The sequence below is a fragment of the Polypterus senegalus genome, chromosome 3, assembly GCF_016835505.1.
Source record: "Polypterus senegalus isolate Bchr_013 chromosome 3, ASM1683550v1, whole genome shotgun sequence".
Classification (NCBI taxonomy): Eukaryota; Metazoa; Chordata; class Cladistia; order Polypteriformes; family Polypteridae; genus Polypterus; species Polypterus senegalus.
The window spans coordinates 63,757,189-63,776,031 of NC_053156.1; the positions used below are offsets into that span (position 1 = coordinate 63,757,189).

The window sequence follows — 18,843 nt, forward strand, 5'->3', positions numbered from 1 at the left end:
GGAAACCCACGCAGACACAGGGAGAACATGTAAACTCCATGCTGGGAGGACCCGGGAAGCAAACCCAGGTCTCCTTACTGTGAGGCAGCAGCGCTACCACTGCGCCATCGTGCCACCCTATGTAAAATTGTCTTATTTTAAAATTACAGACTGCTTAAATTAAGTTTTCATGAAGAGGAAGAAGTATACACAGATAAAGTTTATATAGATTTTATGTACAGTTATGCATGTAACAGATGAATCTCTCGAAACTATATGTTTTATAACAGGCATGTCAAACATGCGGCCCCCATGACAGATCCTAGTTAGCACTGAACTTGTACAAAATGATTACTATTGTTTGTGACTGAATCATTCTGCATCTTTGGTGTTACTTATTGACTTTTCTTACTTCTGCCTTCTGACAAAAGCGCGTTTTCCCATGGCATTACAGTACCGGAAACGTCTTCTGCTAGTATAGCCACGAGCCTTGACCAAAGTTAATGAGCCACAACGTCACAACTGAAGTGCTAGGCTGCAGCAGCAGGTGAGTTTATATAAAGTCAAAACTTAAATATATAAAGTCAGCATCAGAATATATAAAGTCAGCGTCGGAATATATAAAGTAAGCTCTGCAATATATAAAGTCAAAACTTCAATATATAAAGTCAGCGTCGGAATATATAAAGTCAGCGATGGAATATCCATCCATTTCCCAACCTGTTGAATCCAACCACACGGTCACGGGGGTCTGCTGGAGCCAATCCCAGCCAACAATGGGCGCAAGGCAGGAACCAATCCTGGGCAGGACACATGCATCATTTTCAAAACATTAACCGAACAGTGTTTTTTTAATTTATTTTTCTGAATACGTTTTTGTTAATTTAGTTCAGTTCAGAGTCGTTTCAATCAATAGATTTTGACTTTCACTTTATATATTCAGGAGTGAGTTTATAAATTCCAGCGATGACTTTATATATTCAAATTTTGACTTTATATATTCGGAAATGACTTTATATATTCAAGTTTTGACTTTATATATTCCGACAGTGACTTTATATATTCAAGTTTTGACTTTATATATTCGGGAATGACTTTATATATTCAAGTTTTGACTTTATATATTCTGACGCCGACTTTATATATTCACAAAACTAGCAAAATACCCGCGCTTCGCAGCGACGAAGTACTGCATTAAAATTTTTATTAAGAAGAAAATGTAACCTTTTTAAACTGAGGGAAAATATGCCAATAATTATTTGTTAAGGATCTCTTTGTATACCACGTTGTCACTTCGGCCCTCCGGTTGTAATATGACCAAGCTGTGCGCTGAGCTTACTCTTGAGCATACAACTTACAGTTGGCCATGTGAACAGTAATCTTGTCTCAAATCTCACAGCTTGGATTGCTGCTGTCCTAATCGGTTTGAGTTTCATGGTTTGTTTCAATTATGACGGTATTTGCAGGATTTGTTGTATTGAAGTGACATTCGGCATTTGTCAAGCGTTGTAAGCACACAACCGGTTTCAGCGATAAAATCACATCCAGCTTTTGAGAGTTTAAACATTCATAAACATCAAAGTGTCCACTACTGAAATCGTCACCTGTGAACCTAAGATGTTTAAGAGGCATTGGCGGTTGTCGAAAGGTGTAAAATATTTGGCCATTTCGGTACACTTGAAAGCGACAACCGAACAATTCAGCGGCAGCCATCAACTCACATGCAGAACCATAGGTGAAGGGCTTAAGCATTTCACTCTTATAGTGCTCCTGTGTAGTATAATCATCAGTCCACACATTGAACCTGTCCCAGTCATTCAATACATAAGACACAATGTTCCTCCGGATATCAAGAGCCTGATATGGCCGTGCAATATGTAACAAAGAGAATGGAAAAGGTAGGTGGTATCTCCGGGCATGGAAATAGTTATAGTTCTTTGATCGATAGTGATCATCTCGATAGACATGGTAATGGGGGTTGGAATGATAAAGGAAATGAGTACTTGAGCAATGTAAAGTAAGTGTAAAATATCTATACAATAACTATAATTGTAATAAACAAACAATAAAACAGCGGAGAAGCCGTGGATTAAACAAAAAGGCTGTAGTTATCAGTAGGGAAACGTGAATCCCATGGCGAAGCAAGGAAGGGAATGTAGAGACTGGAGCGACGGACGGCCTTATATAGGCAGGCAGCCAACAACGTGGGAGGCGTTGGGATGGGGACCCAACGGCGCCTCACACGGTGACCGAGCTGCAGGCTATGGACGTATATATGTACGTAAGTAGGATTCAGTTAGCGTTGGGAACCCGTGTACTAAATTTCTTGAAGATGGGCCCGTAAGTAACAAAGACTGTTGAAAAGTTCAATATGGCGGCTGACAGTGGCATCATACCACCGAAATAAGTACGTTCATTGGTTTCGGTTAGTGCAGGGAAGCCGCCTACCAAATTTCGAGAAGATGGGGCCATAAATAAAAAAGTTCAACATGGCGGACGTTGTTGACCGTTATGACCATTACACATAGAATTTAGAAATGAAACCTTCTTAACTTTTGTAAGTAAGCTGTAAGGAACGAGCCTGCCAAATTTCAGCCTTCTACCTATACGGGAAGTTGGAGAATTAGTGATGTTGGAAAATTCAATATGGCGGCTGACAGTGGCGTCATACCACCGAAAAAAGTACGTACATTGGTTTCGGTTAGCTCAGGGAAGCCACCTACCAAATTTCGTGAAGATGGGGCCGTAAATAAGAAAGTTCAACTTGGTGGACGTTGTTGACCGTTATGACCGTTACACATAGAATTTCGAAATGAAACCTGCTTAATTGTTGTAAGTAAGCTGTAAGGAATGGGCCTGACAAATTTCAGCCTTCTACCTACACAGGAAGTTGGAGAATTAGTGACGTTTGGAAAGTTCAATATGGCGGACGACAGTGGCATCATACCATCGAAATAAGTAAGTACATCGCTTTCGGTTAGCGCAGGGAAGCCGCCTACCAAATTTCGTGAAGATGGGGCCATAAATAGGAAAGTTCAACATGGCAGACGTTGTCGACCGTTATGACCGTTACGTGTAGAATTTCGAAATGAAACCTGCGTAACTTTTGTAAGTAAGCTGTAAGGAATAAGCCTGCCAAATTTCAGCTTTCTTCCTACATGGGAAGTTGGAGAATTAGTGATGAGTCAGTGAGTCAGTGATTCAGTCAGTCAGTCAGTTAGTCAGTGAGTGCTTTGCCTTTTATTATTATAGATCAATGTATTTGCCTGTTTGGCACCCCATAGTATATGTGTGTGTGTATATATGTACACATGTATGTATATATATATATATATATATATATATGCCAGCAACACTCATGACAATGACAAAACAATGACATTGTCAATCATGTTACATTATTATTAAAATGTTTCCTTTTCTTTTTACTTCTCCGCTGCCAAGCGCGGGTATTTTGCTAGTATAATATAATGAATATAATATAATAATATAAGGACCTAAGAGGCTAAGACTAATTGTACGCTGTTGTACGGAGACTGTATGGAAATAAATTGCTTTTCTTTAAACTTTAAGTGTTACATTTTTTAAAGTTTTCAGTATTGGAAAGAAAGCTACAGTAACTTTGTATAATAGTATAATAGCATTTTTTACAGTGCTTACTACACCAATGTTTACCTCACATTTCACACAAAGCCCAAAATTACACACACAAAACGCTGATTTTAACATGCAGAGTTATGTGAAATCAGACTATATACGTACCTGTAATGAACCAGCAGAACATGAACAGAGACAGCAGCCCATTGCACATGGTGGAACCTCCCCTTGCATTGGACCCAACTTCCTCTGCTTCCTTGCCAAGGTGGAAGAAAGACAGGAAGTCCATTACAAGAGAAAACACTCCTGACACAATCAAGTAGATGGGGATATAATGCTGGACAGAGCAGGAATTCAAGTAGATCGAACCTGAGAAAGAATATTAAAAGAGATAAGAGCTTTTAATTTAAAAAAAATGACTAAACACACACAACTCCCTGGTAAAAGCAAATAACTACTGGTTTACCTATGGTGATCTGAGCCACTGGCAGAGCACACATTATCATTCTGAACATCCCTATGGAAAAAATAAAACAGTTAAATGTGACAGAAGCATGTCATAATTTACAATTGTAATATGAGTGTTAGAGAGGACAAGACATCATGCATTGATCAACTGACACATAATTAAAAGAATAGCATATACAGACCATGTGCATTTCCTAAAGAACTAATCAGTCTGAGTGTTCCCAGGCATGCAAGAAAGTGGTCTGCAGAACACGTAAGAAAAACCCCAGCAAGCAGTATTAGAATTTCATTGATTAAAATGCATTGAAGCAGCAGAACACCAGCATTCTTTTTTCCCCTACACCATTCCTTTTAAGGTGTAACACCACAGCCTACAGTATGCTGACACTCTAAGGCTTCAACACCAAGTGTAAAAGTGTGCTCTTTAAGTGTCTGTAGGCAAACTCAACTGCATGATGAAGAGGTCTCTTGTGAGGAGATACACTCCTTCTAAATTAGATATTTGTGGGTAAAAACTAATATTTACATTACAGAGAAAAACTTTTATAATCTGACCTAGTATAACCGACCTTATTTATGAAAGCAGACCAAGACATCCACATTAGTGTTAGAAGTAATTGCCAGCCACAGCAATAAGCGTTCCAAAGAACATAAAAATATACATACATGATCCAGCTGGGTGCACTTTAGTAGTCTGGGGTATCCGGAATTGAAGATTTCGGTTTTCTTCCATGTTTTCAATGTGTGTGTATTTCTGTGAAAACAGTAGATTGATTTTAAAATGCATGTCCAGTAATTCCAGGGGCATTTCAGAGCTGCACACCATTACATCACTCCAACCATCACTCTATAACATTCTAACATTCTTTTAGTAGGCACCTGCATTTTCTTGCCATGCTGACATGGGTTGTGCACATTAACATCCCATAATCAGTCAAAATATGTTAGCATAGCACCACTTTGGACAGACAAATCCATAAGCTCCTGTTCCTCTTCACCACTGTTCTGCATCACCAAAGGTCTGTGTTTCTGCCTCCCAGGTTAGGGATAGCCAATTGCTGACAGTCTTGACTGATCTCCAGGGTCCTCATGCATAACGCCGTGCGTAGAATTCGCACTATAACATGACGTAAGCACAAAAGCCGAAATGTGCTTACACACAGAAAAATCCCGATGCATAAATCTGTGCGTTTGCCAGCTTCCGCGTTCTTCCGCTACATAAATCCCGGTCAGCGTGAAAATTAATGCTCGAGCACGCGCCTGCTGTCCCACCCCACCTCCTCCCAGAATTACGCCACTTTGAATATGCAAATCAATATAAATAGCCCTTAAGCTCAGTGTTCTGTGAAAAGACAAGGGAAAAAGCAAGAGGGAAAATGGAAGAATTTCAGTGATTACCAAGTAGAGGCAAGGAAAAACATACTATTTGTTGGTTTAAACAGTGGTATAAACAACAAAAGGAAGCTGATCGAGTGACATAGCGTGTCGGAGAAACTCGAAAGCTCAAGTTCACAAAGTCGCACAGTGCCCTAAATAAAAAAGAAGCTGTCAGATATCAAAGTCACCGTGAAAAGGCGAGTCGTAGCCCATCATCTGAGTGTCATAAGAAAGCTTATTAGGGTACAGAGAATAAAAGGCACACAGTGGGGAAAAAGCACAAAATGTCAACTTCAATCTCGAAATGTCCACTTTAATCGCATAGTTTATTTTGTCATTAAAGTAGAGCATCATAAACTTTATCTTAAAATTGTTTAATTAACCAGTTTCTCAAATCACATCGTAATTAAAGTAGCACGTTAAATGCTTTGTTTTGTATGTGTTCTTCTATGTGCTCTATGTGTGTGAATCACTACGTGCTTCCGGGCTTTCTCTTCCTCCAACAGGACACAGAATCCATTACATTTGTGATAATTCAGCTCTCTGAATAACTAAAATACAGATATATATATGTGATATCATTTTCATGATGATAGGAGTTAAAGCATGTTATTGAATATGGGAATACGGTGGCGCAGTGATTGTGCACGACCTTTGATGAAATAATTTATTGCAGCAATACTCAGCAGTACTAGGCTTGTGGTGGCACTGGGCAGAGAAAGAATCGGTGGCCCCTTCGCCCGCCAATGTCAATATGGTATCTTATGCATGGCGGATGGCCACGTCCATTACTGACACTGCATAGCCGCCTTGTGCTCATGACACAAGCGTTTAACTTTTGCTGAAATTTGCTGCTGCATTTTTAGCTGTGTCGTTATTTTCTCTTTCTGTTTTATATTCAATATATATTGCCGTGGCGGCCCCTGGGATCTAGCGGCCCTGTGCAGGTGCACAGTTTGCACATGCCTAAGGCCGCCCCTGCAGTATTGTCTCTTTCAAACGTACTAACCTCGAATTCCTGTCCTTCCTTTTCTTTCTCCAAGTAACCGATCGCCACATAATCAGCTCTGTAATAGACATTAAGCCATCTGTAAGCTTAGAGCGCCGATTCTTCAAAACTTTTAAGGAACATTGAAATATCTCCGTAGTACATGTTTAATTATTCTATCCTCCACGCCAGTCCCAGTAAAGCATACAGTGCGAGGCAGGAACGATCCGTGAACGGAGCGCCAGATCCTTGCTAGCGTAGCAACACCGTGTCCTTTAATCATTAACAACATAGATTATTTAAATGAAGTTAAAGTTTTATCTGTATAATATAATAAACATATTTTGCTTCATTTCATCTTAAAAATTATATCGTCTTCATATGTAAATACACTCTTTATAAAGTGGCTCAGGTTGTGCAATATAATAACTGTAGTGCAAGTTTACAGTGAGGCGATTGTACTTATAAGTTTGACTGTACTTCTTTCTGAACCGTGAGGTCCGTACAGTAAAGGTCTGAAGCGTTTGCTGTGTCAGAAGCAGTTCAAATAGGAAGCATGGCTGAGGCAGCGTGTGCTTGATGCTGTATACTGATAATTCTCTTTCCGATCAGCTGCTCCGAGTGGTGCAGGGAGAGTAATATGGAAAAACATGTTCTGCTGTGGCAACCCCTAACGGAAGCAGCTGAAAGAAGAAGACGAAGGTGCAGTGAGAGTAACAACGTTAAAGCAGTTATGGTATTTGGAATAGTTTGATCATTCCGTGGACCATTATATTGTTACTGCTTAATTACAAACAGATGCATTAAACTAACTAACAATATGTGGTTAATTTCAGTGTATTTATAAAGCTGTGTCAGGGACGTGGATCTGAAAAAGAAAGATAAACCACACAGGAATAGTAGCACTGCATTGATGCTGGGTGCCGCCAGTCTGCAAAACCGAGCGGAGAACTTGTGTGCGACAGGGTATGAGGTACCATGGAAATGTGCGTGGCTTTACGCCAAGTTTAGGTTTTATACATCGCAATTTGAACGTGGAAACGTTCTTACGCAACATTTCTGTGCGTATGCACTATTTATACATGAGGCCCCTGCACACTACCATTGAAAAACAGATCAAAAGCTAGTTGATGATAATTGAGATGGATACTGATGTAAATCCATTTGACTGGTGGAAAACAAAAGAAGTACATTTCCCAAAATTAGGTAAACTTGCAAAAAAGTACCTGTGCATCCCTACCTCAAGCTGCCATTCTGAGAGGGCTTTCAGCATTGGAGGAAATGCTGTTCTGAAGCCAGATGCTGTGGACAGACTGGTGTTTCTGTCACACAACTTGAAGTTTCCTCAGTAGAATTTTACAATTGTTTAATTTTTTTCTGATATGTTTGTGCAATATTGGACAGAATTTGAAGTTAGTAATTTGTTTAAAAATGTTCTAAATTTGTACTTTTTGTATCATTGTGCAATATATAACGGAACCTGTTTACAAATGCCTTAGTTTATTCCTGTGCAGTATTTGACAGAACTTGATTTTTACACTATAGTACAGCGTGTTAGATTCTTGTTCTCGCTTGTATACTGCACAATTCACCTTACAGTAGAGCAGTTAATGTTTATCCACACTGTAATGTTCATGCTCTGTTGTTTAATTATGATTAGCATTTTGTTACCTTTGGATGTATGTCTTGGTTACATTAAGGGTATGTATCTATTTAAAATGCTCTAATTATAATAGCTTTGTTGGTCTTAGTCCAAATTTTTGCATAAATCCTGAAGGCCACTTTGAAATGGTTTACTCATGCGTGCACTGTTCAATCCCAGTATTACTCTGACTGGTGACTAATGTTTTTTGTATTTAATGTTAAATTTATGTTTTCATACTTCAGCTTTAAGTACATACATCAGACCTGCTCTCTTAAACTGTTGTTTCTATTAATCTCACTAACAAGCTAGAATTAATATTCTATTAACAAGAGCAAGATAGATCAATAAGACTTTAACAAACATGTTTTTTAAGGATATAAAATATCGTCTATTATTATTGTCAAAGTCCCTGAAAACATCGAGATATAATTTTTTGCTGATATAGCATACCCCTAGATGCAAATGAATATAGTGTTACGAAAAACTCAGCAGGAAACATACAAATGTTAAGCAGACTTGTTATCTTATAGAATAATGCATGTCTAAGCTTAGATAAACTAACCAGTGTGTTAATGTCTGTCAGAAAATGCGAAATATGGTCTTTTGGTGACTTTATGGTTTTAGCATGTATCTCATAATTAGCTTAAAATAAGTTCTGGTTGATAGGGTAAATAGACAGTTTTCTGATTTAAAAATAGCCATCAAGTCACAGTAAATAAGAGAACACAGCCATTCAGAGGTAGTAGACACTATACAACCATTGAGAGGTGCAGACGCAATGGCATTTGAGAGAGGCAATTGTGACAAAGCTCCGCTGATGTGAAAAAGAGAGGATGTGGGCAGTTCTGAAGCTACACTTAATCATAATGTTGTCCAAGAACTAAAGTGTAGTGCCACATACAAAAAAGTGGACCAAGGCTGCATCATGAAGTGCAGTTCTTTAAAGAAATGCTTTGGTTGGATTAAGAAGAATGGGCTCTTTAAATTACATGGACATCTCTCTCCTGGTTATACCTGAGAGAAGCTTGAAGTATGGATACTGATTTGAATCATTCAGGTTGTATTTTCTTCTACTTTTGACTTCCAGTATTTAATCACTGATTTCTCTGCTGATAACTCTAATGATTAAAGTAAGGTTTGAATATTTCCTCACATTAACTTGCCTTGTTCTACCCAACTGATTCACTGTTTGTTCAGCTCTTTCAAAAGTACTGATCTGGCCTTGTTAAAGAAGGTCTTCCATGTTCGTTCAGGTGCAAGCCATGCTCATGCTGTTAGAATTGTACAGCACTTTCATGGGTAACGATGAGATAGCTGAGGGATATAGGTGCCTCTCTGGACCCTGCTAAAGTACTGAAACTAGAGGTGACCAGCCTCAGTCATATTACTCCATTTGACCTTTATGTTTGAGACATGAGTGATGAGTGGATGTCACATTGGTTAAGTAATTCAGGGTGTACATGTAAATCAAGGTTAATAATTTGGGCATTTCCAGAATTAACATTTTATATTCCATTTTATTAACATAAAAAAACATCCTTAGAGGTTAAAGTGGCTTTTGTGGACACTTCTACACCATAAAACAAGGTGCCCACACAGAGTTGCAATGTCCCATGCCACTGGTACTGACATATCCCAATATCGTGACAGATGTTGGCTGTTGAACCTCATAACAGCTTGGGTGGTTCTTTTTCTGTTTGGGTTGGAGAATTCAGGTACTGTCGTTCCCAAAAACTATTTTAAGTGTTGATTTGTCAGACCCAAAAACACAATTCCACTGTGCTACTTTCCATCTCAGATGAGACCATGTCAAGAGCAGTCAATGGCACTTTTGGACAGCGTTGATGGCGTCTGAACCATTTCCCAAGCCCATGTCAGGATATTCATTACAGAAGAATGACAGCTTTTAGAACAGGAATGTCTAAGGGACTGGAGATCATGTGAATTTAGAAGAGGTTTTCAGCCTTGCCCTTTACACACACTGACATTTGACTGGATTCCTTGAATGTTTTAGTTATATTGTGCTTGCACTGTACAGAGTGAATTGCTAAAAATCCTACAAATTTTTCTATGGTAAACATTGTTCTCAAAGTGCTGGATTATTCACTTATACATCTGGAAACCTGGTGAGTCCTAATCCATCCTTGCTTTTAAAAGGTCTTATTTTGAAGGCTCCTCATATTCTATAGCTCAATTGACTCACCTGTTTAACATCACCTAATTCACATCACTGTGTTATTTCAAATGCCACATCATTTTTTGAAACTCTAATATCCCTGTCACAGCTTTCTGGAATGTTTTTCAGGGATTCATCTCAGAATAAACATACTGGAGACAAGATGAGATGTAATGAGCAGGATTCGGAGATGCACTGACGTGATCCTTGCAAGTGGAGACGTTGCCAAGAGTTTTGTATTCTGAAGTGTGAGAGTTAATTAAAAGATACATTTTGCTCCTAAAATCTTTGTTTTTTGGTTGCCACTTAAGAAGCCTAGCGGGAATTTTTAAAGCTTTTTTCCCCTTTAGAAGGTTTTTTTTGCCTTTTTTCACCCACACAGGAGCAAAAGCAGCTAATTGTTTGGGGGAAGTAACTTGTTACACATACTGGTTCATGTCATTTGTATGGAAACTTGTATCACTGAGACAGAGTATGCAGCAGTAGCTGACTCCAGCATCTTGGTAAATAAATAACTTATGAATAAGTGATGAGTAGTTAAAAGTAATAGTAACAGCAATTCCTTAGTGTGAAATATCAAGGCATATACAGATTAATCAAAGCACCATATAGCACTCGTATAGTCAAGTATTAACGTTAGCAGAAAAGTGAGGGCACACGTTCATAAGTAATAAAGCATTAATTTTAATACAGGCTGTCTTTAAAGCAGTAAGCTGAAGGGCTCCACAGTATGTGGGCATAAGGTGTCAATCAGGCACAAGTGACTGCAGAAGCAGATAAGACAATAAAAACTTAACTATCAGCACATATTTAGTAAGCAGGTTTTCTAAGTAAGAAGTAAAAAATATATTAGACTGAACAGTTCTTAGTGGACAGGAAAGTAGAGCTGTTAAAAGGGCATCAGTGTGAAGCTTCATTTGTACGAAGAAATACAAACAATGTGAGTGGAGAGTTTTTAAGTAAGGAACAAGAGGGGTGAAAATTTAGGAGAACAGACAGAGAAAAGTAAAGTAAGAGAAAGTTAACCTCATAAAAGGCAGGCAGTCAAGGAGGAGAAAATTACAAGAGCTTAAAGGGGTAGAAAAAGTTTAAATAACTGTATAAATTCTTTAATCTGATTTTTTTGGCTTACCTTTTTACTATTTAAGCTGTTGTTCCCACGTGTTTTAGAGTCACAACCATAATTCCTGTCACTAAAAAGCTCCTTCCATCTAGCTATAATTACTATCAGCCCATAGCACTGACTTCCACCATCATGAAATGCTTTGAGCGGCTGGTTATGCAGAGTATTAAGTCCATTCTTCCCCGCTTTCATGACCCTTTTTAGTTTGCATACAGGTCAAACAGGTCCATAGAGGATGCCATTTCTGCTGCTCTCCATCCAGCTCTCACCCACCTGGACTCAAAGAACTCCTATATGCGAATGTTGTTCTTAGATTTTAGTTCAGCATTCAACACAATCATTCCCCAGCAGCTAATACAAAAACTCAGCCATTTGGGACTCAAGACCTCTCTCTGCAACTGGGTGTTGGACTTTCTTACAGGGAGGCCACAAAATATGTGAGCCGGCAATAACACCTCTAAGACCATCAAGTTGAGCACATGGGCCCCACAAGGGTGTATGCTCAGCCTGTTGCTCTTTACTCTGCTGACCCACGACTGTGTACCAATCTACAGTTCCAATCACATTGTCAAGTTTGCGGATGATACAATCATGGTCGGCCTCATCACCAACAATGACAAAGCCAACTACAGGAACGAGGTGAGCCAACTGGTCCAGTGGTGTAAAGACTACCTGAACGTGGGAAAGACCAAAGAGACTGTGATTTCAGGAAAGGTCCTTCACAGTACCCCCCATTGACCATCGATGGTGTAGCTGTGGAAAGGATGAGTAGCACCAAGTTCCTGGGGACTTACATCTCAGAGGACCTCTCCTGGTCAGATAACATCACATCACTGGCCAAGAAAGCTCAAACCCACCTCTACTTTCTACACAAACTGAGGAGAGCACAAGTTCCACCCCCTATCATGTGCTCTTTCTACCAGGGCACAATCGAGAGCATCCTCTCTAACTGCATCTCTGTGTGGTATGGAAGCTGCATTGCCTCCTGTAGGAAGTCCCAGCAAGGCATAGTGGATGTGGCCAGTAAGATCATTGGTGCTCCACTGCCCTTCCTCAAGGACATTTTCCACACCTGTCTCACCCGTAGAGCCATCAGCATTGCTGGTAACTCCTCCCACCCCTTTCATTCCCTATTTAGCCTCCTCCCTTCAAAGAAAAGGTACCGGAGCCTCTGGGCCCGCTCCACAAGACTGTCTAACAGCTTCATCCGCCAAGCTGTCAGGATGCTGAACTCTGTCCACTACCTTCCCCTCTGGCCCCCTGCCCCTGGACCGTAACAAGAGTCACTATCTATCAAGTACCCTACTTCAGCTGGTATAAAAGGACTCAATATTACATCTGCTGCTAACTATCTGTCTTTTTGTACATCTCATAAGCTACTCTATAGTGCACCTTCTCATGTTTTTTTACTGTAATTGGCTTTTGCACTGATGACTATTGCACATTGTACACAGGTCTACTTTACAAGTTCTAATGTTATTTATCTTGTATATTATACTTTATACTTTTTTATACATTATTGTAATACGGAGTTGAGAGAGAAACAGTATTTCGATTCTCCTGTATGTTCTGTACATATAGTGAATTGACAATAAAAGGCTATTTGATTTGATTTGAAAGCATTTGATTTATATACAGTATATAGTCTTGTTGGATGTTGGACTTTTTAGATGATGGCTTAGAGCATCCAGTCTTCTGTGAGAGCTACATCTGCAGGAGATATTAGCTGATCTACAACCTCAAGCTCAAAGTCACTGAAATGGAGGAGAATTTGGCTGGCGTTGTAGTAGAGAATCAGTGGATCTGGCCCAGGTGTTCTTTAGACAGATAGTGTACACCACTAAGGTGGCATGGGAGGAGACTCCAGATTAGACAGGTACAGAGATATGTGGGCCACAGGCACAAGATAACAGTTGCACAATATCCATGGGCATTGATCCCAGAGTTGGAAATGTTAAACTGTTTTCAGATCCTTAAGGAGCTGGATGGGGTCTCTGACAATTCTGAGCTGGTAGGCAGGCATGAGGAACCCCAACGGGCCACCTCAAAGCCATTTCCCAGAAAGATAGAGTAGGTTGCTCCAGAGGGAGTCGTGCACTTTGTGATAACCCTTCAGGATGAAATTCATCAATAAGATTTGGACATAGTCTTCTTTTACTGAGAACTTAAAGTGAGGAAAACCCAAAAATGTATAAGATCTGAGAGTACAGGAACTGTGTCTGGCAAAAGCATTCACACGAATGAGAGGTGAGTGGACTGTAGTCGTGGTTGTAAATGGTTGAGAGGAAGGTGGGACTTGACAAAATCTCTTGGGAAAAGTCTTGTCTCGCAGGACTTGAAAAAGTCTCTTGGAAAAAGTCTTGTCTCAAGAATTTCTTTTATAATAGAGCGATATATAACAAAACAAATGGTAAATCAGTATTGGTAATACTCAGTCCAAAATATTTGGTACTGCATCCAATGTAAAAACAGCAGACCTCAACTGATCAATTTTCTGAATGTGACTAATAATTCTCTCTTGCCTAATTATACACACAGTACAAGTGTATCCTCAGACACTTAGTCTGAACAGGTGCGCTTCATCTTAGAATATATCTGAGAACACAAATCACATCTTTATAACTAATTATGCACACAAAGAAACATGATTTCTACAAACAAAATTTCAAAAGAACAGGCCATTCAATCCTACATAGCTCATTTCCTACATGCCTAAAATTTCTGATCCTTTACTCCTATGATTATGAGATACAGATATGACAGTTACAAAGCATGACCAGTATTCAGGCCATTGTACTCCTTGGGTACCCCAACCTGACTACTTCAAACAGATGCTGGGGAACTCCAGCACATCATAAGCAAGATTTATGAGAGTTTTAGACCTCAAGGGAGGCCAGTCTGCTGCCAAGGGAGAGGCAGTGAGTTGAAGTGTGCAGAAAACAGAATATAAAATGTGTTGAAGTAGTAGACATACTGAAATGAAGATGAGTAAACATCTACTGCACACAAGATACAATATGGAAAGGTAAAGGTATGGAAATGCTTATTGGTGCTTCTGCCAGTGGAGTGGGATTGCTATAATTCAGTCAGAAAAAGCAGCCTGCAAAGTGGAGGAGGCGAAGAAGGTGACCAAGTGTGTTGCAGAATTCTTAAGATGACTGTTAACCAATTAAAGCAGTTTTGGCATGTGCCTAATTGGGTGGCAGAAGTGACAAAGAGAAAGACAAGTTCTGGGTCAGCCTCATAGGGCTCATATCGGGAGTGCCTTAGGGAAGGGTGTGGTGTTATGGGTCCACAGCTCGTTGAGAAAAGGCCATTTTTAATAAATAATCGATGTGCTCGCGGCTTAGCGAGGGGACGTTGGGCCATAGTGGGCCGCGGGGCGATCCGTAGGGTGTGGGCGTTTCTCACCTAGTGCACAGGTGAGGAACTGCCCACATTCATGATTGTCCCGTGGCTAATGCTGCAGCTGCGGTGGCCCTCGTCATTTTTAAAAAGAAGCGCGAGTCGGTTTTAAGGGAAAAAAAAGAAACGTTCGGTGAGAAAAAGGAAAGGAGAGGACGGAGGTTACCGGGAGCAGGAGAGGAAGCAGGTCGGTGAAAGAGAGAGAGAGCCGCGAAGAGCGAAGCGGACGGCGGCGAATGAGCGCTCGTGGACAGCTGCGTAGAAGCTGGGTGTTAGGCCGACACCCACGTGTTTGTGTTGATGTCGCTCCCGCTGAGCGATCAGGTAGCGGGAGTGACCAGGGAAAGCGACTGGCCGCATGAAGGCCATAGAAAGGCAGCGGAAGTCGGGAGACTTGGTGGTGGGAATCCCCAACGTGAGCGACCTGGCCGTTGTGGGAAACCAAGTTCTCCGGGACTGGGATGAGTGCCATACCGAAGCCAGGGATCGGGAGGTCTCCAGTCTCGGGCGTGTGTTTCAGGAGGGCAGCTGCAGAGAGCGTCTTGCCTGCTGCGATGCCCAAACGGGATTAGCAGGTGAGACGCATACAGAAAATAGGCACCGGATTTGTTATTGTTTTAAAGACTGCTTCCATAAGAAGATTTAACATCACGTTTTAAAGGATTGTGTTTTTTCTATTGATTTTTAACCTCCACGTGTTCTTTTTATGGATTATTTATTTAATGAATTTTGAAGATCTGCACTATTTATTGGAACACTGTTTTTGATTTGTTGACTGCTTTTAATAAAAGCACTATTGCACTTTTTGCACCACCCCTTGCTCAATTGTTTATTTGCCTCCACTGACTAGCTCACTCGGTAACATTATCGACGGTGTTGGGTTCAAGAGTTCCCAAACAGCCATGGGAGTGTGGAGCCAGAACCCACATCGTCACAAAGGGTGATTGTACTGGATGGCCACTTAATGTAGATAGGCATGATGGAGCCATTGCTGATGTTTGTGAGTTCATTGGGGTTTTAGCTTTGGCACAGAAAATACTAGGGCAAAAAAATTCTGGTCTTTGATGAAATTACTATATGCAACATCATGTTAAAATGGGGGAAAATATGTTAATTTATGTATCTGGGAGCACAACAGACTACAAAGTATTTGTTAGTATGTGGATTGATCAGGTCATGGTGAAAAATGTGATGCTGATCCCTGGAGAAAGCTGTGTGTCACAGCTTTGCTTGGTTTTAGGAGATCTTTTAGTTAGTGGCATGAAGAAAAGTAAGAAGTACACACTCACCTAAATGATTATTAGGAACACCTGTTTAATTTCTCATTAATGCAATTATCTAATCAACCAATCACATGGCAGTTGCTTCAATGCATTTAGGGGTGTGGTCCTGGTCAAGACAATCTCCTGAACTCCAAACTGAATGTCAGAATGGGAAAGAAAGGTGATTTGAGCAATTTTGAGCGTGGCATGGCTGTTGGTGCCAGACGGGCTGGTCTGAGTATTTCACAATCTGCTCAGTTACTGGGATTTTCACGCACAACCATTTCTAGGGTTTACAAATAATGGTGTGAAAAGGGAAAAACATCCAGTATGCGGCAGTCCTGTGAGCGAAAATGCCTTGTTGATGCTAGAGGTCAGAGGAGAATGGGCCGACTGATTCAAGCTGATAGAAGAGCAACTTTGACTGAAATAACCACTTGTTACAACCGAGGTATGCAGCAAAGCATTTGTGAAGCCACAACACACACAGCAGAAGACCCCACTGGGTACCACTCATCTCCACTACAAATAGGAAAAAGAGGCTACAATTTGCACAAGCTCACCAAAATTGGACAGTTGAAGACTGGAAAAATGTTGCCTGGTCTGATGAGTCTCGATTTCTGTTGAGACATTCAAATGGTAGAGTCAGAATTTGGCGTGAACAGAATGAGAACATGGATCCATCATGCCTTGTTACCACTGTGCAGGCTGGTGGTGGTGGTGTAATGGTGTGGGGGATGTTTTCTTGGCACACTTTAGGCCCCTTAGTGCCAATTGGGCATCGTTTAAATGCCACGGGCTACCTGAGCATTGTTTCTGACCATGTCCATCACTTCATGACCACCATGTACCCATCCTCTGATGGCTACTTCCAGCAGGATAATGCACCATGTCACAAAGCTCGAATCATTTCAAATTGGTTTCTTGAACATGACAATGAGTTCACTGTACTAAAATGGCCCCCACAGTCACCAGATCTCAACCCAATAGAGCATCTTTGGGATGTGGTGGAACGGGAGCTTCGTGCCCTGGATGTGCATCCCACAAATTTCCATCAACTGCAAGATGCTATCCTATCAATATGGGCCAACATTTCTAAAGAATGCTTTCAGCACTTTGTTGAATCAATGCCACGTAGAATTAAGGCAGTTCTGAAGGCGAAAGGGGGTCAAACACCGTATTAGTATGGTGTTCCTAATAATCCTTTAGGTGAGTGTATACCAAGGATGAACGTTTTTAAGTTGAAGTAGGAGATTGAGAAATGTAATCTGTTGAAGTATCGGTATCAAGAGCAAATGAGGTTTCAGAAGCATGAGGCGCAAATGTCAAGCGGGAAGCGATGAAGAATGTCTGGTTGAAAACAACGAAAGTCTTTGGTTAGACAAAGGGACAGCTGAGACACAAGTAAACACATTGGAAATAATGTTCAGGTGGAGTTTTTCCAACTAGAGAAAAGAGGAAATGTTATAAGAATTGGCAGAAAACAAAAGCAGAAGGCAACAGGGCAATTTATAAGTAAGCAAAGCAAAATGCTACAAAAGAAGTTGTGAAAACTTAAGATTCTAATAGACAGAAGTTTAAAATTGCGCTGCAGAATGAAGATGAAAAGAGAAATGTGTTCAGGATAGCAAAGCAGATGCCAAAAGAAAGAAAGAATGTAGTAGGTGTGAATGGCAGGAAAAATAATGAAAAGAACATTGTGATTGATAGTAATGATGTTAAGAATACCTGGAAGAAGTAGATGGAAAGGTTGTTGATTGAGAGGTATAAAAGAAGTTCTTTCTGAGTAAATAAAAGGGCAGAACTGTAAGTTTTCATAAGATTAGGTAATGAAAGCACTGAACATGAAGAAGATGGGCCCAACTGGGGTGATGTTGGAAAAATTAAAATAGTGGAAAATCTTGGATTTAAAGGATTCACAGACCAGTGTATCATGAATTATGAAGAAATGATTTTGAAAAAGTGAATAGAAGTTTGCAAATTCCAGTAAACAAAAGAATGTGCTCTATTGGAGTTTGGGTATAAATCATTGATTGACATTTTGGAACAGTTAATAAGGGTAGTTAAGATTGTGCTAAAGAAAAGAATTAAAGATTGGGTGAATATTAGATTAGATACCCTACCTTTTATCATTGCAGAACAGTTTAAATACCTAGGGGTAAACATCACAAGTAAACATAAATATCTTTATCAACAAAATTTTGCCATCTGCATGGAAAAAAGTAAGCAAGACTTGCATAGATGTTCAACCCTTCATCTTACTCTAGCTGGAAGAATTAACACATTTAAGATGAATATTCTTCCTAAGCTCCTTTTTTATTTCAAAACATTCCAATATACATCAATAAATCATTCTTTAAGCAATTAGATTTAACAATAATCTAATTTATTTGGAACTTAAAACATCCACGCATCAAAAGAGCGACCCTACAAAGACAAAAGGCAGAAGGTGGCATTGCTCTACCTAACTTCCAGTTTTATTACTGGGCAGCAAATATACAGGCGATAAGAACCTGGACACAAGTAGAAGAACATACACAGCCCTGGTCGGCAGTAGAACTAAAATCCTGCAGTACTTCTTTATATTCCCTGCTTTGTGCCCCAATAAATGCAAGTTATCGGCAGTACACTAATAACCCAATTGTGCTCCACTCACTTAGAATCTGGAACCAATGTAGAAAGCATTTTAAGATGGAGAAGCTTCTATCTGTGGCACCTCTGCAAGAGAACCACCTCTTTCAACCTTCACAAACATATGCAGTTTTTAATATCTGGAAAAAATTTGGGATTAACTTAGAGATCTTTATATAGACAACGTCTTTG

General features: G+C 40.1%; 1 protein-coding gene across 3 annotated transcripts in view; it reads right to left on the reverse strand.

Annotated features, from left to right (window-relative positions):
- LOC120525233 (transmembrane protein 272-like) overlaps window positions 1-18,843 on the reverse strand; it is a 40,212-nt gene that overhangs the window by 10,040 nt on the left and 11,329 nt on the right. For all 3 annotated transcript variants that reach the window (XM_039747359.1, XM_039747361.1, XM_039747360.1), the window contains exons 2-4: window positions 4,711-4,798; window positions 4,043-4,093; window positions 3,742-3,945 (exon numbers count right to left, since the gene is read on the reverse strand). In XM_039747359.1, the coding sequence (XP_039603293.1) occupies window positions 3,742-3,945; window positions 4,043-4,093; window positions 4,711-4,777 (322 nt within the window). In that variant the 5' untranslated portion in view covers window positions 4,778-4,798. The remainder of the gene's footprint in view (window positions 1-3,741; window positions 3,946-4,042; window positions 4,094-4,710; window positions 4,799-18,843) is intronic.